The sequence below is a fragment of the Dermacentor variabilis genome, chromosome 8, assembly GCF_050947875.1.
Source record: "Dermacentor variabilis isolate Ectoservices chromosome 8, ASM5094787v1, whole genome shotgun sequence".
In the NCBI taxonomy this organism is placed as follows: Eukaryota; Metazoa; Arthropoda; class Arachnida; order Ixodida; family Ixodidae; genus Dermacentor; species Dermacentor variabilis.
In genome coordinates, this window is record NC_134575.1 from 123,886,572 (window position 1) to 123,907,321 (window position 20,750).

The 20,750-nt window shown below is 47.5% G+C and overlaps 1 protein-coding gene across 1 annotated transcript in view; it reads right to left on the reverse strand.

Annotated features, from left to right (window-relative positions):
* The window catches only part of LOC142591258 (sodium-coupled monocarboxylate transporter 1-like), a 94,260-nt gene that overhangs the window by 51,125 nt on the left and 22,385 nt on the right, over positions 1-20,750 (reverse strand). Inside the window, exon 5 of the mRNA XM_075703597.1 lies at positions 7,624-7,781. Within this exon, the coding sequence (XP_075559712.1) occupies positions 7,624-7,781 (158 nt within the window). The remainder of the gene's footprint in view (positions 1-7,623; positions 7,782-20,750) is intronic.

Here is a 20,750-nt window from a genome sequence, read left to right on the forward strand (position 1 = left end):
TCTCCGGAAGACATCCGCATGTCCCAACTGTTCCTCACGGCGTCTATATACTACGTCCCATCACTGACATATTGCTTGAAAGAAATTTGGCCGTTCCCCATACCGGTGCTCACTGTTACAGGTAATCAAATTTCACTCCATCTCCTTAATTTTAACTGCTCGACTGAAATTCTTCCCAGATGAATGTCCTTGGGCGACATCTCGCCGGTGATCAATTTCGAGATATCACCTCTTGACGTCGGGATTTCGTCGCTGTCTACAGGAACCTCCGATTCACTGAATCTCACAGACGAACTTAACAAGATGACTGCATGTGATCGTCTTTCGGCCCAAGCTGCTGACCTCGCCGTCTCTTGGGGACTTACCGCGAAATTTTTGACCTTGACGGCCGCCTTTTAGCCCAGACATCGGTGGGCACCCATTATATTTACACCGCAGACGCCAATCCGATACCCCATCGGCTATACCGTGTTTCACATACTGAATGACACGTGATACAGCGAGAAGTCGATAAGACATTTACTAAAGGCGTCATCGAGCTATCCTGATGTCCGTGGGTCACTGTCAGGATGACGGCAGTTCGCGTTTTGCGTAGATTACAGACACCTCAGCAATGTCACGCAGGGATGTCTACACCTTGCCGTGTATAGATGACGCCTTGGACTGCTCCACGGAGCCAAGTAATTTTCATCGATAGACCTCCAATCAGGCTATTGTCAAATCTCGGTACATGGCATGGGTTGTGAGAAAATTGCCTTCGTAACACCTGACGACCTCTAGCAATTGAAGGTTATGCCGTTTTGCCTTTGTAATCCTCCGGCTACTTTCAAAAGAATTATGGACTCCTTACTTCACGGCTAGAAATGGTCCACATGTCTTTGTTATCTGGGCCCATATTCTGCAACGTTCGCCTTCCGCAAAACTATAGCCTTGGCCACGCGTCCGCCAACGAGGCGCCCTGATTGGCGGTCCTAGCAAAACCAGAAAATAAGCAATGCCATCTAGTAGTCCCTGCCTTCGCCATTTTAACCTCGTGGTGTAGATGGGTGCTCTCGACATATATGGAATAACGGAACACATCCTTTAGCGTCTTTTGCAGCTCGGTTGGTGGTGGAGTGTACTAGATATAAGATAGGAAGTAGCTTATAGTACCCAATTTGCTGGCGTCTTACACGCGTTGTTCCACGGCGATATTTGTAGATTCATTTAAAATAAAACATATCACGCTTCTTTATGCTCTTTATTTTACCTAAAGCGGCAGTAACCAACCGTAGTCAGTGCGCAGAACCCGTACTGTGGCCACTACACTCAAAAACAACACACCCGAGTCGCTGCGCACTCACACGGTGCGCTCTCTCATGCGACGTGACGCATTCGAATGCTCGTGTTGGTAGTGCACGCTGATGTCACAGATAAGGAGTCGCTTGATTTATTGAACGTGCCTATCGCGAAAGGCGAACGTATCAGAATACGGCCCCTAGACGATCACATAGTCCTTTCACCAACTTTTGCGAGTCATCTAATGCGCCTATAGACTGTTCTTGCTGCTTTCCGACGCCCCAGCCTGCAATTGAACTCGTCGAAGTGTCCCTTTGGAAGTCACCAACTTACAGTTCTTGGCCATTTCGTTAGTGCCGCTGGCGTTCAACCCGGCCCTGACAACGTTCGCGCTGCTCAGAACTTTTCTGTTCAGTGTTCCGCCACAGACGTAAGAAGCTTTGTTAGCTTATCCTCGTATTTACGTCTGTTTTTGAAGAATGTCGCTGAAACCGCTCGCCCACTCACCGAATTGCTTAAGCACGTTTTCTTTCACATGGGCCCTTGCTCAAACGAAAAGGTTCTACGCCCTTAAAAAAATTTTTCGTAGCCAGTAGCCAGTCATCACGTTGTCCCACTGTGCCCGTGCCAGTGCCCGGTAACGCCGCAGTTCCGTCGTCGACCGCTGCCAGCACGCCAACCTGTTGCTACGGGCAGCATTCCTAAGGAAGACAGACACCGCGCCTAACCCCCGTTTGCTCTACTATCGATGCGGAATATCGGGCCGTGCTTACCACCGATGCCTATCAAGATGGGTGCACCAGGGTTCGCCTTCAATGCACCACGTCGGCAGCTTGGTCAGCTGCCTCGTGACATCGCCGACTAAATCGCCGCAACGCAGCGGAGAGCCCAGCGACTTTCGCGTTCACTGTCACCAGGATGCTATCTGTCACCGCTGCGCCGACCATACACTGGCGCAGCCCGGGGCCGGTACGTGAGCCTCTATCCGAAAAAGTTAAAGCAACGACCGACGGAGGTGATGTTGCTGTATGTCGAAATGACGGAGATCCTCCGCCACCGACGACCACGCTTCACGATCTTTCTCAACGACGCAGGCTCGACATGCCGCCATCCCAACGAAGCGTGGACGCCAAGAATGCGCCTACGAAAGGCAACGTCATGACGACACGTATCAGACAGATTTCAACGCGACCGTGATCCGACGCCAAGACATAACTGCAATGGAAGACAAAGAACCGCCGTGCTTCTCGATGGCCACAAGGTCACCACGCTTGTAGGCACTGCAGCCGACTACCCCGTCATCAGTAGATTATTTGCCGCCAAGTTTAAGACTGCATGGGACGGCCCTCAAATTTAGAGACCTTATGGACACCTCATAACGCCGACGGCAATCTGCACGGCAAGCATTGCAGTTCACGGCTGGGCCTACTCTGCGACTTCGTTGTCCTCCAACTGTGCTCGCGAGACGTAGTTTCAGCATGGACTTCCTGAACCTGCATGGCGCAATCGTTGACCTGAGGTTGAAGTCAACAACGCTGTCCAAAGGCCATGCCATACCGACGGAGAGGCCTTCCAGTAAACATCCCTTAAGTGTACTTGAGGACCAAGTCACATTCCCGCTTCGCTCCAGCATTATCGTTTTCCTCGGCAGCGGAACACCCGCAGACCTAGAAGGCGCCATCGAGGGCAACCAAAGTCTACTGCTTGAGCGTGAAATTTGCATCGCAAGAGTGGTCACTCGACTGAGCGGAGGGAAATCGAGAGTGATGTTGACAAACTTCAGTCAGGAGTTCAAGCACATTAACAAGGCCACGAAGATCGCATACATCAAAGCAACTGTCGAAACTAGCAATACGTTTCTCCTCTCGGATTCTACCGCACCTACCCCGCCGACCACAGTTCCCGAACAAGGCTTCCACATAAATTCAAGTCTCCTTTTAAGTAAACAGCAGTAGCTAAAGGTCTTCTCCGAGAAGAAAAAGACTGCCTTTCGGTGTCATCGAGGATTGGACAAACTCCAGTTGCAAAGCATCACATAGTAACCGAACCGTGCGTTCAACCACAAGAGGCCTTACCGAGTTTGAGTCACCTATGAGACAACGTCGACGAAATGCTACGCGACGACCTCGGCCAGCCGTCGAAACGTCCGTGCGCATCTCCTGTAGTCTAGGTGAAGAAAGAGACAGAACCATACGTTTCTGCGTCGATTATTGTCGACTGAACAATATCAGGAAAAAGGACGTAACCCTCTCCCACAGATAGGCTGCGCATTGTATCAGCTCTGCAATGACGAATACTCGTCGATGGATCTCAAGACTGGCTGCTGGCAAATACAAGTCGATGACAGGGATCGTAAAAACTCCGCGTTCGTCGCGCCAGACGGCCGCTGGGAGTTGAAGGCCATACAATTCGGACTGTGCTCAGCGCCTGCAACGTTCCAGCGCGCGATGGACACGGTGTTTGCTGGAATGAAATACAAGACATGTCTTCTTTACTTAGATGACGTCGTCGTCTACGCCAGAAATTTCGACAACACCTTAGGCGGCTTGCAACAGTGCTTGACTCCATCAAATCATCCGTGCTCACTATGATGTCGGAAAAGAGCCGCTTCGCATACGATGAGTTTCTGTTCCTGGGCTACGTCATCAGCAAATCTGGAGTCAACCACAACCCGCAGAAGACAGCTGCCACCTCAAACTTCCAGCATCCTATCGACAAGAAGGTTCCTGGGCATGTATGCCTACTACAGGTGCTTTGTCAAGATCTTTTCACGCATCGCCTAGATGCTGACACTCCTAACTATATCCGATGTCGAGTTCAAGGGGAAAACGCCGCTGGCCGATGTATTTGAAGAACAAAAACAACGCATGCAGTCACCTCCTGAACTTGAGCGCTTAGCGGAGCACGCTGATATAGAAACCCCCACTGACGCCAGCAGCCTAAGCCGCAGTACCGTCCTAATCCAGTAGAACGCTTGAACGGGTGATAGCTTGCGCTAGCCGGTCGCGGTCAAATGCGGTAAACAATTATTCTGTGACGAAAAGGCAGTGCCGCGACACAATTTAGGCTTCACCCAAATTGAGCCGTTATGCATGTGGCAGGCCGTTGAAAGTCGTAAGCGACCATTACGCTTTGTGTTGGCTAGCGAATTTGAAGGACCCTTTTGAAGGCCTTGCGCGGTGCAGCCTCACTGCAAGGATAAGACATCGCTGTAATCTACAACTCTCGACGAAAACACACTGATGTAGACTGCCTGTCTCTTACTTCTGTGGACCCGCCGCCCCGTGATGACTAAAACGAGGACGCCTGTTAAGGTACAATAAGTGCAAACCACTTTACCGAGCAGCAGCGAGCAGCCCCGAAGCTCACAAGCCTTGCTGAATAGTCTCAAGGCAAAACCGACGCTCTCTCAAGGGTATTTACGGGCGGATTGGCTTCATTTTTCTTTCGAAAGGACCTCCTGGTGAAGACCTTTCGCCAGCCTGCGCGTTGTTGTGCCCGCAGCCATCCAGTCAGAAGTCCTGCACGCCTTGTACGATGAGAAGACAGCCGGACTCCTCAGGTTTCCCGGTATGCTCGCAAGAATACAAGAGAAGTACTATTGGCCGTGCTTGACCGCCGTCATCACTCGTTAAGTCAAGACATGTCGAGACTGCCAGACCCAAGACACCACCGACAAAGGTTACGGGATTACTACAACTGATTTAACTTCCTTACCGACCGCTTCCTCAGTTCGAGATGAATTTGTTAGGGCCTATCCAACATCTACATCTGAAAGAAGTGGATCGTCGTGGCTACCGTCTCCGTTACCCGCTACGCGGAAATGAAAGCTCCGCCTAAAAGTAGTGCGGCCAAAGTCGCTCAACTCTGTGTCCAGAACATACTGCAGCGACATGGTACCCTAGAAGTCCTGATCCCCGACAGATGAACAGCCTTCTCCGCAGAGTTGAACCAAACCATATTGCAATACAGCCAGACAAGCCACAGGAGGACAACTGCCTACCATCCGCAGATGAATGGTCTTGTGGAGCGGCTGGACAACAACATCGCCGACATGCTTGCAATGTATGCCGACGTCGAACACAATATGCGGGATGCCGTCCTTTCCTTCGTAACCTTCGCCCATAAGACGGCCGTGCAAGAAACAACACAGATCACGTGGTTCAAAGTGGTTGATGGAAGGAATCCGACGATGACACTCGACGACATGGTGTCGCACGGCACTGATGAAGAGAGTATCGATGTCGCCGCCTAGCCCCAGCGCGTCGAAGAAGCCCGACAACTCACCCGCCTGCGCATCAAGAACCAGCAGAGGACCGACAGCCGACACCACAAGCTTTGACGACTCGACGCGACGGCCCGTGACTGTGTGTGGGTCTTGACTTCGATACACCGACAAAGACTTAGGGAGAAGCTGTTACGCCGCTACTTGGGGACCTTAAGAGATCATCCGACGCCTTGGCATAGTGAAAAATGAGGCCGTGCCAGATAGCATTTTGCAATCACAGCGGCGCCACGCACCACCTGAAGCGATCACGTGGAGCATCTTAAGGCGTTTGTACGCCCGATGACGAACTTAGTAACTTAGTTTCTTTGTTATTTGAGTAATAATGTTTTATTTTTTTTCAAGTTATTGTTTTCGCTTTCGTGTTTGTAGGATCAGGACAATGCTTTTTCAAAGGGAGTATTGACACGTGTACTTGTTTAGCGCGAGACTGCGTTTCACTGTTTAACACATGTTATCGCTTAGCGTAAGACGCCCTTGTGCTTATCGGAAGTTTCTCATATGTTATCGATGGTCCTATCCGCTGTCTATTGTCACCAAACCTTGTGTAATCGAATCGCACGTTTGCGCGACTTTAATTGGTAGTACCTTTCAGAAGACACGCAGGTACCAGCGTTTAGTCTGGAGCCTTCGATGACTCGTGTATAAAGCCGATGCGCTTGTCCCGCTGATCAGATTTCGACGAGCCCCGACTGTGTTAGTCACTATCGCTTTGCTGCGAGTGTAGCCTGTTTTTGTGGGCACAGGTTCGCACAAAAATTGCACGCTTCTTTTTCGTAGTTTCGCTACATTGTTACTTAGCGTCACTATGAGGTGGCACCCGCAAAAGCGAACCAGGTACATAGAAGCAAAGTTGCATGGAAAAGTAAAGGTACTGTGAGTACAATGCCGTTTGTTGAAAAAGTCTGAATAAATTTAAACATTGCAGGCGGGAGAGTTGATATTCTGCAAATATATCCGCAAGTTAAAAGAAATTGTGTGGATGAGGCCAAGACGCATCTGGAAAATCTTTTGGTAAATCCGTATCGCCTCGAATGAAGAACGTTGGTTATGCGGTGTAGTTCATTTTTATACCACTAATTGCATACGTGCCAACATGTGGGAAAATTTAAAAAAATGCTTGAGCGTACGCCATTTACACTTTTCGTAGCATGCATGCCTGAAAAGCAGTCGAAAGCGCATTATTAACAGCTGCGTCATTATAGCACCTCAATTCGATTTTCCTGATCTATTTAAATCAAGAGTTTGACGAAATCTCATCTGGTCGGGAAGTAGCGGCATAATAGAAAGAAAAAAAAGAACGCCGACCAAAAGGGGGTTGTCTGAAAGTTCTTTAAGGTGTCAGCTTTCACACGGAAGCCTTGTTCACAGACTAGTTTTACAAGTTTTAGAAAACTCAATTTTGGTCAGCGTTCAGTTTTCCTTCCTTATGTTATACTTTATGCCACGTGAGTGACAGCTGTACGTTAGTACCCTCTCTACCTTCAGGAGCAGAAACATCGGACGATAGACACCGTCCTTGTGCGATAACGGGGAGTAAAGTAGAGGCACATGGACAATGAAATTTGCTGGAACACACATTTGCGTTTTCTGTACTTTATGCCACGCCACGTAACGTATTACCAAGCAGTCATTCTATACAAAGTTCGGAATGTGCGGTGAATAATTTTGTATGTATATTACAAGAACATGCTCCTGGACAAGTTGGTTTATGCTTGTCGGTTTAACAAGTGATGCTGCTGTGTTTGCTTTCTTTCATCCTATCTTAAAGGGTGAACCTGCCTCCTGCTTCTACTAGTATACTCGGAGTCATTACTTACGTTTTACAAATCGTGTTCTTGCACTCTCGAAAATCCATGGAAATTTAGTTGTTCAATGATAGCCTAAACGTAGGCTAAACATAAATTGAAAGGTCTTGTATAACTATTAGGCATCAAATATTAGTAAATAAAACAAACAATGCTAATTGCAATGTTTGTGTTCATGGATTTACTGAAATTCTTATATGTAGTAAAAAAAAGGAAAGACTATTTCCTTTTGATTTGAAAATCCCTACTTACTCTCCCATGTACATCCCGATGTCCATATCACTCAGTGGCTGCACCGTTGAGTTCGCGGACAGCGAGTCCACCATGATCTTCACAAACAGTGCAGTAGGGGCGACCAAGATAATAATAAACTGCATGCAATCCGTCCAAACCACTCCACGAAGGCCTCCCTAAAGAAATCACATAGCACGTTAGCAGGTACAATTTCAAATGTGAAGTATATTATATATTTTATCTGATAATAAAGATCCCGTTTTTCGTTGAATATTGCCACGTTTTCCATATCTAACATACAATACACTCACACAAAGACTATGCAATCAATATCCTCACATTTTAGAGAAACAGGGTATAAAACTGTTGTTAAACTAAAGCGTAAAATCCGCGCAAGGACAAGGAACGATTAATAAGAACGCACTCTCATTGTAATTCTTCAGGTACAAATACCTGCACAAGTTCTAGCAAACCTACAATAACCGAAATTCAGAAAGCCCACAGCGTACATGCTAAAGCATCTGACAAGGAAGCCAGGAAAGCGCAGAGCACCACTTTGTTCTTATTGAGCTAATATACTTCCCGATGACGGTAATAGCTACGATTATAACTCCGTTCTCAATAAAGAAAGAATAAATATAAGAATGGAAGACATCTCGTCGCTGCATAGAAGAGAACCTACGACCACAACTGATGGCTGTGGCGCCCTTCCAATTCGTCTAGGGTGAATACTGTCGCATTTTGTTACTATCTTGTCGGATACTGGCTTGAAGGCCTCTTTAAACAATTGCTAGCTAGAACCGTTCATGATCACTGCAACGGATGTACACTGCAGGCTTCACGTAGTACGGGACGCATCACTGAAGAGCACGCTAGTAGCCGATATTTCCTTCTATGCATATTAAGGCACTCGCGATGACTGAGTAACAGCGCCAAAAACGAGACACGAATGGAAAAGGCAAGGCATACAAGCGCCGACTTTACACAGACGTTTATTTGAAAGAGGATGGAGAATATGCAGCGCGATTTCACTGGAAGTACGAATGCTACAAAGCCGTGACATTAAAACTAGGGCTTGTAATCACTCGAATATTCTATTGCGAATCGATTAGTGAACGTTCGAATAATTCGATTGGCACATCGTATGTCCAATATTCAGTGTTTCGGATGTTAGATTTTTTTCGAATACTGGCACCTTCTGTGAATGGCCTGGCCGTGGTCGGCGCCTTTGCGCGCGCCCATGGCGTGCGCACTTTATCGGTACAAGGTATGACCACGTCAACCGGAACGATAGCAGTGATACACGAACGGACGGAAAAGGAAAATCGCCACCCAAGCACTCCGTACAGATGGTTGACCAGCGAAACTGAAATGGTTGGCTCCGGTGTTTATCATGCGTTATTCGCTACGGTTCAATAAACGACGCCTTGGTAGACTGCCGGATCCTCGGTACGCAGTTTCTGCTTGCGCCGCTGTTTCTGCACGCAGTTTCAGCTGAGACACGCAGTTGCTGCACGAGCCTGTTCTTGAGCGCAGTCTGCAGCAGCAGCACGGCGTGGACGAACTCGCTTCCGGTTCTGCTCGCGGCGTAACTGATCGAAAGCTGCCTGCTCTTCAGCAATACGCACGACCAATACGCACGACCAATTTCAGGGCCGGAGAGAAACTGCTGCGCAGGTACGTCTGCGGCGGAGAGCAATGACCTCCCTACTAGCGCAGCGAATCGCGCGCTTACCTCTTTCTTCTTCTTTTTGCTCATGCACAAGGGGTCACGCCGGAGGAGTATTAGACGTACAGGCGACAGATATACGGACGGATCGGCTAGGCATATACGCCATCACTGTAAAAGCAGCGTGTGTGGAAAGCACGGAAGCAGGTGCGACTACTAGGTCGATTAGCCACCGGAAGACACGCTGATTTTAACGCGAGTTCAGTGTCCACAGATGCATATTCGCGCAGTTCGAAGCTTTCTACCCGGACGCGAGCACACAGAGGAGTGTCTCACGCGTGATGGGGGTATTTGCCGGTTGGTTGACCGCACACCCGAACACCGCTTCAAGGGCCGTCAATCTAACCAGTACGCGCGATCTCGCGACCGATCAGTTATGAGCCACCCGTAAGGAAATATTAGCGAGACGCTTACCGCGACCGTTGCGGCCCGTTATCACATAAACCAACGGCGAAAGTTTGTCGCGGTTAGAGCATTGGCAGCGCTCCTAGCCTGTTAGGCCTAATCGGAGCAGCGTCGGCAGTCGACGACTAAGGTTAGGGCTACTGTATCTACGCAGACCTATTCATAGCGGTGGCACAATCCGCAGAGAGCGGACGAATCGCCTTGCCAATGGACGGGATGACCCTGGCGTGTTCACGGCCTCGATAATTGTCAAATACCGTACGGCGCTCCTCGTTGGGAACGCAGTTCGTAGGCGCACATCGGTCCCCTTTCGCAGTGACCCGTCATTAGACTAACTTTGAACTTACATGGCGCGATCGAAAAAGAAAGCATGTGACAGCGTGTTGATGCCCGGCGGCCGACGCATATACATATACAAAGCTGCTTTATGCACACAAAAAAATAATTTACTCTAACTTAAGCATAGGCTAGGGACGATGAAGGCGAAAACCTGCGCGCTCACGATACGTCCATTAGGTTACATACAACGCAGTTACAAGGCAAATTAGAACGCATTCTCATTCATTACATGTTTCCTCTTGTTCTCTTTTAGGGTCGACAAGATATCGCCACTCGTTCTGAGTGGCGAATGGCACGTTAGAACGGTCACGGCAATAATATGAAGACCATTACGACACATACGGCAGGTTCACTGCTCAACGTGCCGGAAGTAGGCAGGTAATCTTAATCACATTAATTAGGCCGATCTAGTCCATATGTACCAACATATGTGAAGTGGTGCTTTTGTGAAGTGATTGACTAAAGCCTTTACATCTAATGGTGAGGCGTATCATTCTTTTTTTTATTCAGATACCCTAAAGGCCCTTACGGGCATTACATAGGGGGTGGGGTAACAACAGGATATTTCAAACATAATTAGGGGGAAAGCCAATATAGAACACCCTGGTAAAAGATCACCGCATGCAACAACAATTAAATATAAAAAAGAAAAAAATAGGGAAAGAAAGAAATGCATATATGATAAAAAAGCACTCAGTACAAACCATGTAGATACACTTACAATGCGTCAAAGGCACACAATTCTGTTTTTACTCAACGTGCGCAAAACTGTGCTTCAAATTACTTCCAAATGAGTCATGATGATGTATAGAAGCAATTTCCTTTGCCAGCTTGTTCCAGTGATAAATAGCAAGAAAGAGCAGTGATTTTCGAAAGGGATTCTTACGCGCAAACATGGGACGCACATTGAAGGGATGGTCGAGGCGGGGGAAAATTTTTTGTGGGGGTATGATATAGGATGCTGTAAAGAATGACGGGGTATGATAGAACTTGTGGAAGTGGGAAAGCAGTGCTAACAGTCGTCGTGTTTCTAGAAAGGGTAATTGGAGGGACTCTTTGATAGCCGTGATGCTGGATGTTCTAGAGTAGGTTTTAGTGATGAAAACTGCTGCTTTCTTTTGTAAAGATTCAAGCTTGTTTATTAGGCAAGTCTTACTTGGATTCCATATTATGGAAGCGTAATCAATATTTGAGCGAACTAAAGCTGTATAAGCTAATAATTTAGTTGACTGATTTGCCAAATATAAATTTCGTCTGATGAATCCAAGTCTTTCATTTGCTTTCGAAATTATTCCATCAATGTGATCATTCCATGCAAGGTTGCAAGTTAAATGGACGCCCAAGTATTTTAATGTAGGCACATTCTCTATGCATATGTTGTTCATGAAAATGAATTTAAGAGAAGGTTACTGGCTCTGGCAATTGTCATTGTTCTTGTTTTAGAAACATTAATTTCCGTTTCCCATTCCTCGTACCAAAGTGAAATTTTGTTTAGGTCGGCCTGTAAAATATTAGTATCGTCAGAGGTGATAATTTGTCTGTAAAGAACGCAGTCATCTGCGAGCAACCGAACTGTAGAGGTTAGGTTGTTACTGATGTCATTAATGTAAATTAAGAATAAGATTGGGCCAAGTACGGATCCCTGAGGAACGCCAGATTTAAATTGTGCTAAAGCGGAAAGCAGATCATTTACGGAAACAATTTGCTAACGATTGGTTAAAAAACTTGAGACCCAATTAACAATTTTACCATGTATGTTAAGTCAGCTAAGTTTCATCATTATGTGAGAATGAGAAACGTTATCGAATGCTTTATTAGAGTCAGTATTCATTTATGGTCATCTCATCCAACCTGTAATCTTTCGCAAGATTATATCTATTACATGATATCTTGTAATATATTATAAGGTATATGTTCAACTTCATGTTGGAATTATTCTTTGTCTTACGTAGCAGAGAGGCGCGCCCTTGTGGCAGTAATTTGGCGGTGAACCTTAGCGAAATTGTACAAACTCTGAACTAGTTGTTGCATTACGCAAACATATACCCTCCTACACACACACACACACACACACACACACACACACACACACACACACACACACACACACACATATATATATATATACATATATATATATATATATATATATATATATATATATATATATATATATATATATATATACATCAGTCGCGATACCAATTGTGCCAGCAGGAGCCGCAGTTAACCTGGCCGTGCATTCAGAGAAAGATCCCTTTAATATGAACCGTGAAGTGTGTGCCACATGCGCCGCCTATTAGGGTTGCACTTCGCGAGTATCCTCAATAATATGCCTGAATGTGTACCGCAAGAGCTTAGGCGTCGTCTTTGGAAGAACAGCCCGTATGTTTTGCTGTTTCTCTAATTCCGGTCTTTTTTTTTTCAGTTCTCTTAAGTTCAGATGACGCGAAGCCCGGAAGCACAGGCTTCGTGCGCACATACGTGCGTGAAAGTGGCGCACTTGAAAGTCTGGAACTCCGTTGTTAGAAGTTGAAGCACATCACAATTTGAGTCAACCACCGCAAGGCTCACTCTCCCATCTATGTCCCGACTTGCTACGTCAACAGGATCCAGCAATCTTGAAAGGCTCCGACGAAAACGACGTTCAAGAATGGCTCTCATCCTACGAAGGCGTAAGTGAGCTAAAAAATATGGGACGATGCTCATAAGAGGAACAACGCGATCTTCTACATCTCGGGCGCCGCAAACGTGTGGTTCTGCAAGGACGACTCTGGCTATGGCCGCCTAGTTCGACTTCAAGGTGAGCTTCACGCAAATGTTCTGTTGCTTTCGGGTGCGAAAGCTTCGCACAGAAGAGGGCTTGCGCAACTGTTGCCAACAGCCCAGTGAGAACTTAAACAACGAAAATGACGTCGTCAATATTAGCTAGCGTTTAATGCGCCAGTGAACGAATCCTATCAGATCCGCCAAATCGTAAGGGCATCAAAGACGACATCTATCACATACTACTCTAAAGAAAACCCCACAAACCCTAGTTGAAGTCGCTGACCATTTTATCTGTTACGATGAGCACCGCAGACAGCGTCTCCTGACCAAGGCTCCCGCTTTGCGAGATCAAGTGAGTTCATTCGTTCCGAACTTGCTTGGCCGTTGTGTTACTGAACGCCGTTCCAAACACTTGGCGCATCTTTGACTCCTCATCTGCGACAGATATTACAGGAGCGAATGTCTGAGGCTATTCAGTCCCAGCGCGCACCGCCACCGGTGCTGGCACCTCGCGGCTACACTGAAGGTCTAGCACAGACCATGCCGTCGACGTTCTCGTCATCACTGTCAGCTATCCAGTTCCTCTCGCGTTTCCCGCCAAGTCACGAGCCAAAAGTGGGCCATGGCACGCATCCGACAATCAACCGTGACATCCCTGGTGACATCCAATTGTGAAATCCCTAGTCACGTGGCGCACTTCAGTCCACGTCGCATACGCCTTCCCTGAGCTTACCAACCTGGACGTCACTTCAGTTCCTTTCTTATCGTCACGTCCTGAATCATATCGGACTTCATTCACCGCCAATGCTTCTGCCCATGATAAGGGCTCGCCATATCCACGACGCCAGTCGCTTTATCCAATGCATAATGGTCCCCCACCTACTGAACAGGAACTGCGTCTGCGTCTCTCTCTTGTACAGCACAAGGCGTCACTCCTCTCCGACAAACATTACCGAAGTATCCGTAGACGGAATTGTTTCATTGGCTTAGTGGTTAGAGGAGCCGTCATTTATGGAATTACCGAAGAACTGTGCTGTTCGCTGAGAACTGTAATGATATATCTGTCTTGTGCTCAATTATATATATATATATATATATATATATATATATATATATATATATATATATTGTTGATAAGAAAAAAGTAGCACATTCACGAAAAAGGCATATTTGCTTGCTAACAATTCGGTAGTGGCGTCGCCTTCGTCAGGATAACTTCGCTGGTGAAGAGTAGGCACTTTATCAGAGTAGGGCCGTCCTTCGTCATGCAGACTGTGCCATGGCCGAAAAGTGAGCACGTTAGTATGCGTCGTTTTGTAAATGTGCGCCTTCTTTCTGAACTACATACTTATCGAACCGGGAGAACATCTTCTTATATATATATATATATATATATATATATATATATATATAGTTGTCCTTGGTGTTAGTGTTTGTTGGCTTCTTATGCTATGACTAATGAAAATCGGGCCCTTCGGTTAACCCCCTTTCTTCTCGTTGAGTACTTAACGAGGGTCTCGAATCCGGCAACATTGATGCCTTCAGGTAGCATATGTGGGCTTATTGACCAGTTGCCTTCACCCAAGCAGATCGCTTTCTCGTGACGCCTGCTGCAAAAAGGACGTTCCACGTTCGCCGCCAAGGTCTGTGAGTGGTGGCGCTGGCTAACACTCCCAGGGTTCTACTAGGACACAAGTACCCAAGAAAGTGGATGGGAACACGGTGCAGCGGTAGCTCAATTGGTAGAGTATCGCACGCGAAATGCGAAGTTTGTGGGTACGGTTACCACCTGCGGCAAGTTGTTTATTCATCCACTTTAATTTCCATTATTCATATTCGCTGGTGTTCTTACACATTCTAGAATGTGCAACACTATTCGCGTGTCGCATATAATCTGATTACAAAAGGTTCGGCGAGAACACAGACGAAAGATATAATCGGTGCTGTTTTTCGATTTTCCCATTCCGGTCGAGTTTTAACAAGAGCCAAGTGTTCTCCGAAACCTTGGGATTTCTTCGACAGACAGGGCTCGGTTAAAGCGCCCGTTTTCCCAGAGTAGTGGCAGATACCTGTGAAGGGAATACCTACAGGAAGGCTAAACAAAGTTCACTTGGCCGTACGCACTTGACAACGACAAAAGGTGACGTGCCAGCTGTGACGTGGTGAAGCGTCAATATTTCTTAGGTGTGACAGGCTGTTTCCAAATCATCGAGAAGCAAGTTGTTGACGCTTACTATTAGGCGCGATGTCTTTTGAAGTGTTCATCTTGCTACAGTTTTATGGGGTCACAAATTTCATGTTTGCGCCATATGGTCGACGGAGGTGACGCACAGTTTATTTTATTTGAAAAAGAAACATTCTTGAAAAAGAAAAACGTTTAGGATGATTTCCGGCACATGGGGGTTAAACCCCGCTGCTTGATCACAACTTGATACCAAACAGGAAGGATGCCTAAATTCCAGCTTCTCAATTTATGTGTTCGCTGTGAAAACAAGTTTACGCATCGCATACTGATCCTCCGCCAGAGGCGTACAAAAGGCTGCATTACGGTCCACTGAACGAATTCAGTCGGTCCACTGAACGAATTCGGTCCATGAGCACTGAATTTATAAGTGTAATGATCAGAACATACTTGTGTGATTTATATGTAAAAGATTTAATGTGCACGAAATGTACTCATGCGCATAAAGTTGTTCAAATAGGATTGGTACGATCAAATAGACTTAATATTATGTTATACTCTAGAACGTAGGATGTGCTCAAGCAGCTCTAAGCATTTACGTCAGAGTATTTTAGCTAGATCCCTCACTATAGAAGTGAGAAGCGGCACCATATACCTCTAGTTATCACGGGTTTCTTACTGGGAAAATATTTTTCTCTAAGGTATCTTTGTGCAATTGACTCATAAAACGTCACATTTTGTAATCATGCGTAAAATCTTACAACAACCAGCAGTGAATGAATAAAGGGCAAATCAGACATCCACCCGTTCGTAGCAATTGCTACAAAGGAAACCCATACGGGTTCCTCGAAAGAAAAGCCTCATAGTTGAACAAAAATTCGTCCTGGTCCGGGACCAGGACGAAGCGCGCCGCGACATAAGGTGGTGCGAACGACCGATTCCAGCGCAAATTTCTGGGCAGAGAGCTTGGGCACAGCTGTCTGTGAATGACTGGTTCGACATCAACTTGTCTACCATGAACTTAGCCAAGCGTACGATAACCTCGCGAAACCTAGAAACTACTTAGCCAAACCTGCCAACAACTTAGCCAAAATTAGCATAGCTAAGCAAAACCTACAAATAACCAAGGCAAGCCCCGTGAAAGCTAGGTGATCAGAAGCTTCGCTGTTGACTCCAGCCTTTCATCGCTACTGCAAGCTGCATACATACTTCTTCAAGATGCAGAAAAGGCGGACACAAGATGGTCCTGGAGAGAATCCGCTCCTGCATGCTTCACCTGTAATAATAATATATTGTAACCAACAGTTACGCCAGCCGTTTCTAAGAAAAATAGATTTTTTCTGGACGAACTTGTGCCCGTCCACTCAATGGACTCAATCCTCAATAAAACAAGAAATTGGCCCTCGAGATTCGATTCTTTGAACGTCGCCCTCTTATTTTTCACCTCCTGTCACGTGCCCTCCATACGATTCTCGAGCATGAGCTGGCGGTAAGTCAACACGTGGAGTGGGCACGTCGGGTGCAGCGTTGCCTGGCGGTGCCTTGTTTGACGCTTGTGGTTATGAGCTAGGATGCGGCAGGTGTATCTTCGTTCTCGTTATGGTCGCGGCAATGCATTTATGTTATATATATATATATATATATATATATATATATATTGTAAGTACTATTAACGTACTTCGTCTTATCGATGAAGATGTTGGCTGAAGTAAGACGAAAAGATTACAATACCGCCCAGATAACAGAGGCATGTCTTCCATTTTAGACCACGAAGTACGTTGTTTATCATGCGCTCAAATGTGGCAGGAGCATTACAAAGGCCAAAAGGCATCACGTTAAATTCATAAAGGCCATCCGGTGTAGCGAATGCGGTCTTTTCTTTGTTAGTCTCGTTCATCGGAATTTGCCAATATCATGACCGAAGATCAAGGCTGGAGAAATACTCTGCCCCTTGTAGTGTGTCCAAAGCGTCGTCAATTCGAGGTATTGGATATACGTCCTTGCATGTGATCTTATTGAGCGCTCGATAATCGACGCAAAAGCGAACGGAGCCATCTATTTTGTTTACCAGGACCACGGGAGAAGCCCGTGGGCTAGATGAAAGTCTTATTATCTTCCGCGCAAGCATGTCAGCAACCTGTTGTTCAATGGCCTTTCGTTCGGACGGCGATACACGATAGGGGCGTCGTAGTATTATGGCGGAACCATCGGTTTCGATGCGGTGTGTAGCCGCAGGAGTTTGGCTCAACACAGGGGAACAGCTATCGAAACAGGCTTTGTGCTTTGCCAAGACCGCCATTAAGGCTTCGGACTGCGCGGCTGTTCGGTCAAAACCAAGAACGGCTGGAGGAGGGAAAGAATCACCCAAACCTGAGGTTGGTGCTGGCGATGAAGAAGGACAAAGTGTGACTATAGAGATAGGTTGAGTGTAGGCGTGGGTTGCCACTGTCATCCCTTTTGGCAGCATCACAGGATCTGGGGTCGTCGTGCAAGCAGACAGAAGTGCGCGGCCTCGTGAAAATCGGACGAGACAGGTGGCAATGAGAATTCCGCGAGAAGTACAGCGGGAAGAAGGGGCGACTAGGGCGTCTCCGTCGGCGATCTGACTGGATGTTACAGCTACAACGTCTTCGTGACCAGGACGCAGGACGTAGTGCTTGGAAATTTGCAAGCAAGACGATAAAAGTATTGGGTCACGTCGTCTCAAAAGATGGCATCCAGCCTGACCCCGAAAAGATAAGTGCTGTTCTTAAGTTTCCTCGCCCCCAGCAACAGAAAGATGTAGGTAGTTTCCTCGTCTTAGCGTCATATTTTCGTAGATTTATACGCAACTTCGCAGCAATAGCAGTGCCTCTACACAAGCTACCGGTTACCGGTGCCTCTTTCACGTGGACTAGCGACTGCGAGTCGGCTTTTGAAGCTCTTAAGCGGCATCTTACTTCCGGACCAGTGCTTCGCCACTTCGATAATCGAGCTCCCACCATACTCCATACTGACGCAAGCGCACAAGGTATTGGCGCAGTACTTCTGCAACGTAATAATAATCATCATCATCATCAGCGGTGGCGTAGAGGTAGAACACCCGCCTCGCGTGCAAGAGGTCCGTGGTTCGAATCCCGGTGCCGGCAATTTTCCACCGGATTAAAAAAAATCCACGTGTTGATAAAATTGCATAAACAGGCCTGGAGTGTGGCCTGATCCCAGTGACCATAACCGGTAACGCACTCCCTCACCAGAGCAGTATTGGCAACCCTGGTGCAGTACTTGGCCACAACCTCCTATATGAACAACACAATCAGCATATGCCAGCCGAACACTTTCTCCAGCTGAGTGGAACTACACCATTACAGAGAAAGAGTGTCTGGCTACCGTTTGGTCGATTCAGAAATTTCGCCCATACCTTTACGGCCGCCACTTTCACCATCGTTACCGACCATCACGCTCTGTGTTGGCTGTCATCAATGAAAAACATGTCAGGGCGCTTAGGACGCTGGATACTCCACTTGCAGGAATATGACTTCACTATAACGTACAAGTCTGGAAAAATTCATCACGATGCAGACGCATTGTCTCACTGTCCACTCTCGCTCTCTCCCGGCAACGCGCTGTCGTCTTGCCCAGCAAGTCACTCCGATGCTGCGCCTGCCTCACACCAGCTCTCGATAACGCCCCTGGACCATGATACGCTTTCATCACGCTCTGATTTTGTCTCGCTTCAGCGGGCCGACTCCTACTGTCGAGCTCTCATGGTTCGCCTTAGTGGGTTCGCCGAACCACCCAACAGCCGCTTGCGACGCCAACTTCGACAATTCCGCCTTCAAGGTGGCGTGCTACACCGCTACGTTTACCACCCAACAGGTCACCGGTGAGTGCTAGTTCTACCTCGCTGCCTTCGTTTGCGGGTATTAGAGGCACTTCACGACGACGTATCGGCTGGCCACTTAGGCTTCCACAACACTTACGACCACATAAAGACCCGCTGCTTCTGGCCTGGCCTATCCACAATGGTGGCCAAATACATTGCCTCTTGTGCGTGATGTCAGCACCGCAAACGCTCGACATCCCCGCCTGCCGGTTTACTACAACCTCTCCCTTGCCCGGATGCACCTTTTGAATTTGTTGGCATTGATTTATATGGTCCCTTGCTGTTGACACCCTCCGGTGACCTTTGGATTGTCACTTCGGTCAACCATTTAGCAAGATATGCTGAGTCTGCCCCTCTGCGGTGCGGCACCGCTTCTGAGGTCGCCGACTTTTTCTTGCGCGCCATCATCTTGCGCCACGGGGCTCCTCGCGTTCTTCTCAGTGACCGTGGCAAGGCTTTCATTTCACAAGTTCTCGAGGAAGTTCTTCGGGCCACTAATACCATCCACAAATCTACTTCTACTTATCATCCGCAAACCAATGGCCATACCGAGCGCTTCCACCGTACGCTGTCTGACATGATTTCCATGTACATCCGTCCAGACCACACTGACTGGGATAAAATTCTTCCTTTTGTGACATTCGCATATGATACTGCTATTCAACGGACTACTGGCTACTGCCCTTTCTTCCTTGTGTATGGACGATCTCCTTCCACCATATTCGACATAGAACTCTTTTTCGCACCTTCTTCGCCTAATGCGTCGCTTCCAGAAGATTTTGCTGCCCGAGTTGCACATTGCCGTCAACTCGCCCGGCAAAGTACAGAAGCTACCCAAGCTGAGCGCAAGCGTTACTGCGACAACATACGCCGTGACCTACGTTTTCACCCTGGAGACCAAGTCCTGCTTTGGACTCCAGTCCGCACCCCAGGCCTCTGTGACAAGTTCCTTCCACGCTACATTGGCCCATACACCGTTGCGCCGGAAACATCTGCAGTGAACTATATCGTCCGCCCAGTGCACTCCGTCACTGACCGGCGCCGCCGGAATGCCGAAATTGTTCACGCCTTGCGAATGAAGCCCTTCACCCCCGTTAAGATAATCTCTAATCTGCGGCCAGGCTGGCCGCTTCCATGACGGGGGGAAGTTAGTGTAAGCACTAATAACGTACTTCATCGTTTTCATTTGTACATAGCCATCATCATCTTCCCTGTTTTTCTACTTCTTCGCGCGTGAGCTGGGGCGTTGCCTTTTTTGGAATAAACAGCGCTGGACAACTTGATCGGTCTCGGTATTATAATATCTATTATATTGCCATGGTGCCACGATTGCGACAAAGAAGAGGAGCGCCAACAAGACAAAAAAGAGCCGGTAATGGGGCTAGCCTAAGGTTTCGCCACACTGGCTGCACGGGCCATATCTTCGGCAGAGTAAACACAGTACCATTTACCCTTATACCTCGGCCCGTTTCAATTTTGATGGAGATGCTGGGTACTGCAAAAGACATAACTATGCAATAGGCTTGCCCTCGGCCATCCTGCAATACTAGGCACCTGGGTCAAGCGCGGCGTTGGCACCCGGCACACCCGGGCCGTCAGCATCAGCGATGGCGGAACTGTCAGTCGTCGTGTCTCATCCGCATGACCCTGGTACCTTCTCTGGTAATGGAACTGGCACCACCGACGTCGAAGAATGCCACATATACAAACGCGTCGCTGCACACAAGCGACAGGGCTCACAAATCTTGCCTTCTCCCTCCAGAGACCAGGATGCACCTGGAATCGCACACAAGGGGAAGAGCTTCGCCGCTACGAAAGACCTATCCTGTCGGGCTCAGACAGCTGCGGAGTCGTAC